This window comes from Mesitornis unicolor, unplaced genomic scaffold (genome assembly GCF_000695765.1).
Source record: "Mesitornis unicolor isolate BGI_N332 unplaced genomic scaffold, ASM69576v1 scaffold42706, whole genome shotgun sequence".
NCBI lineage: Eukaryota > Metazoa > Chordata > Aves > Mesitornithiformes > Mesitornithidae > Mesitornis > Mesitornis unicolor.
Genome location: NW_010193758.1, coordinates 1 through 2,618, shown reverse-complemented (window position 1 = coordinate 2,618; position 2,618 = coordinate 1). Strand labels below are relative to the sequence as shown.

General features: G+C 42.0%; 1 protein-coding gene across 1 annotated transcript in view; it reads right to left on the bottom strand.

Moving 5' to 3' along the window:
• YARS2 (tyrosyl-tRNA synthetase 2, mitochondrial) overlaps positions 1-2,602 on the bottom strand; it is a 4,440-nt gene extending 1,838 nt beyond the window's left edge. Inside the window, exons 1-2 of the mRNA XM_010187569.1 lie at positions 2,406-2,602; positions 1,283-1,450 (exon numbers count right to left, since the gene is read on the bottom strand). Of these exons, the coding sequence (XP_010185871.1) occupies positions 1,283-1,450; positions 2,406-2,602 (365 nt within the window). The remainder of the gene's footprint in view (positions 1-1,282; positions 1,451-2,405) is intronic.
• Positions 2,603-2,618: the final 16 nt, after the last annotated feature.

The window sequence follows — 2,618 nt, the reverse complement described above, 5'->3', positions numbered from 1 at the left end:
CAGCAGGAACATTCAGGATAACAAAGAATTTAAAGGTGTGTATGTAAGCACAGTTCATTTTAACGTGCTTGCAGTAGTATGAAATGCAGTGTATTACAGAAGTTTCTTTTACCATTATAAAGTCTGAATGCATGAAACAATGTTGAGTATCCACATACCCTTCTTACCAGTCTGAAAAGTGTTGTGGATGCAGAACCTAAATTTGAAGTATCGGGACCTTGCAGAAAGTGGTGGCTGAGTTATGAGACAGGTCACAATATGAAAGGGAAGTACCTGTCTGAGGCTTATGAAGACTCAGGTTTGACTGCAATATTGCAGTTTAAAGAAAAGCAGATTTAAAAGAGAACATATAACTTACTAAAATTAACGTAATGCCCTGAATAAAGCTATCGGTTATTTATTTTCAGCCATGTCACTGGCACAGCAGCATGGATGCTAGCCACCAATGAAGGAAACCTGTCAAATAGTATTTCTCATGTTTTTGCTATCCTTTCACGTTCTCATTATAGTTTTATAATAAGAACTGAGCTACGTGTGGTTGATGTGGATTCAGAGTTAGCACAATAAATGCGACCACGTGTTGCTCATTGGAATTACTCTACCCATGTAATGATTATTCAGAATTTTGTCTTTGTACATGTTACAGTTTTAAGCAGTAGTCAGACAGTGGTGTGTCTCCTAGGTATGTTTTTCTCTAGACCACTGGTCTCCAAGTGGGCCACCAGCACTCTAGGGGGCATGGAAGGTGATCCACTGGGATGGAGGAATATTAGAACTTCAGTAGTACATTTATATAATCTATAAATATACATGTATTGGGAGAGTATGCTCAACATTTTTTTCACTGATGGGGTGCATGATACTTGGTAAAAACTTGCAGTAATTGATTTTAATTGATTTAATTGATTCAATTAAACTGCAGTTGCCTATTTCTCAGCAGGAGAGATTTCCTTCGATACTGTGATGTTACGGTACAGAAATTAATACACCTCATAAGATAAAGTCAACCCACGGGCAGAACAAGATGTGTTGTGCTTTACTTGTTTGTTCATCCACATTCTAACGTTATGATGCTATGCCACCACATGGAGGCAGGTTCCACTATCCTGTGTACTTAGGAACCAGTCACACCTGTTTATTTAATGAACAAATAGTGGTAATTATGATATACTTCTACAAGAAGTTCGCGTTGCACATGCACACACAAAACAGCGACAGAAAACAGTTAGGAGCAGGTTCTATAAGCAATGACCAAAAAAAAGCAAGACGAAGGAAAACTTACTTTTCAACTATATTATCTTGTTGTCTGACAAAAAACTGATACAGCTCAAATGGAGACGTCTTATCTCTGTTTAGCCAAACTGCATTGCCAGCAGTCTTCCCCAGTTTATCTCCAGTAGTACTGGTAATAAGAGGTACAGTAATTCCAAACACGTCTGTTCCTGTCATCCTGACAAAGAGAAGCGTGACTGCACGTTAAAAAAATCACATCTTGATAAAGTTGACTAAAATACGAGCATTCTGCATGATTCCATCCTTGATATAAAAACATTACAGAAGACCAGGGCGGTGAGGGGCAAAAGCAAAAAAAGCAAAAAAAAAAAAAAAGCAAAAAAACACCAAACACCTGAACTTAAAAATTTAAGTTCTCTTGTGCGTAGCAAAGACATTCACATACTTGAAGTAAGTAGGTTCATGAGCAACAGCACTAGCAAATTCAACTGTCCTGCATGTTTTTCCTTCTTCTCTGAGCGCTACCTGAAGCTGCTTATGTGGCTGGGACACTCCCAGGGCTTTATTTCTGTGTCGGTTCTCTTTCTTGTAGTAGTCAAGCGTGTACTGAAATAGGAGCTTCACCACACACTCACCAATTTGCTTGCATACTTCTGCAAATTTTTTAAGACTCCTACCAAATTTGGTGGATAAGCAAAAGCTCATCATCATCAGGTTTCATTTAATTTGTGAGAAGAAATGCAACAATCTTTATCGATATACCACAGCTGCCTCTGCTGTGTGTGATTACACAGGGATGCATTTGCCAGCAGAAGACTTCTCAATTTTGTCCCACATTTCAGGGTATTTGATATCGGTTCTTGGACAAACACATTCTCTAAAACAAAAACCCATCCCTTTTGTTAAAATGTCATTGATGTTTCATGGAAAAAGCTTAAAACCATGGCCAAAATGTACGTATGTACCAGGCTCACAGTCAGGACAATTAACGCTTCTTCTCAAGTCCCTCAGTTATTCCCAATGCCAGATTTTGGAGGGATGACTTCTGCCCCTGGTGCTTTAGGGACCATCAGCACGAAGTTGCAGAGTTTTTGACACCTGATGCCCCGTGCATCACCACCACTCACCCCTCGCGGGCCAGACCCCCCCACTTAGAGGTATCCCCCACGTACTTGGTGACGAGCTCGTAGCCAGACATGATGTTGCCCATCGGGTCGGCTCCCCCCAGCTGGACGCGGCAGCCGTAGTGCTGGTGGAGGTGAAAGAAATCGTAGGCCTGCAGCGCCGGGTAGAGGAACTCGGCCAGGCTCATCCCGTCGGGGCTGCGCAGCCGGGCCTGGCAGCTCTGCCGGCTCAGCAGCGTGCCCATGCGGAGCCGTCCCCCA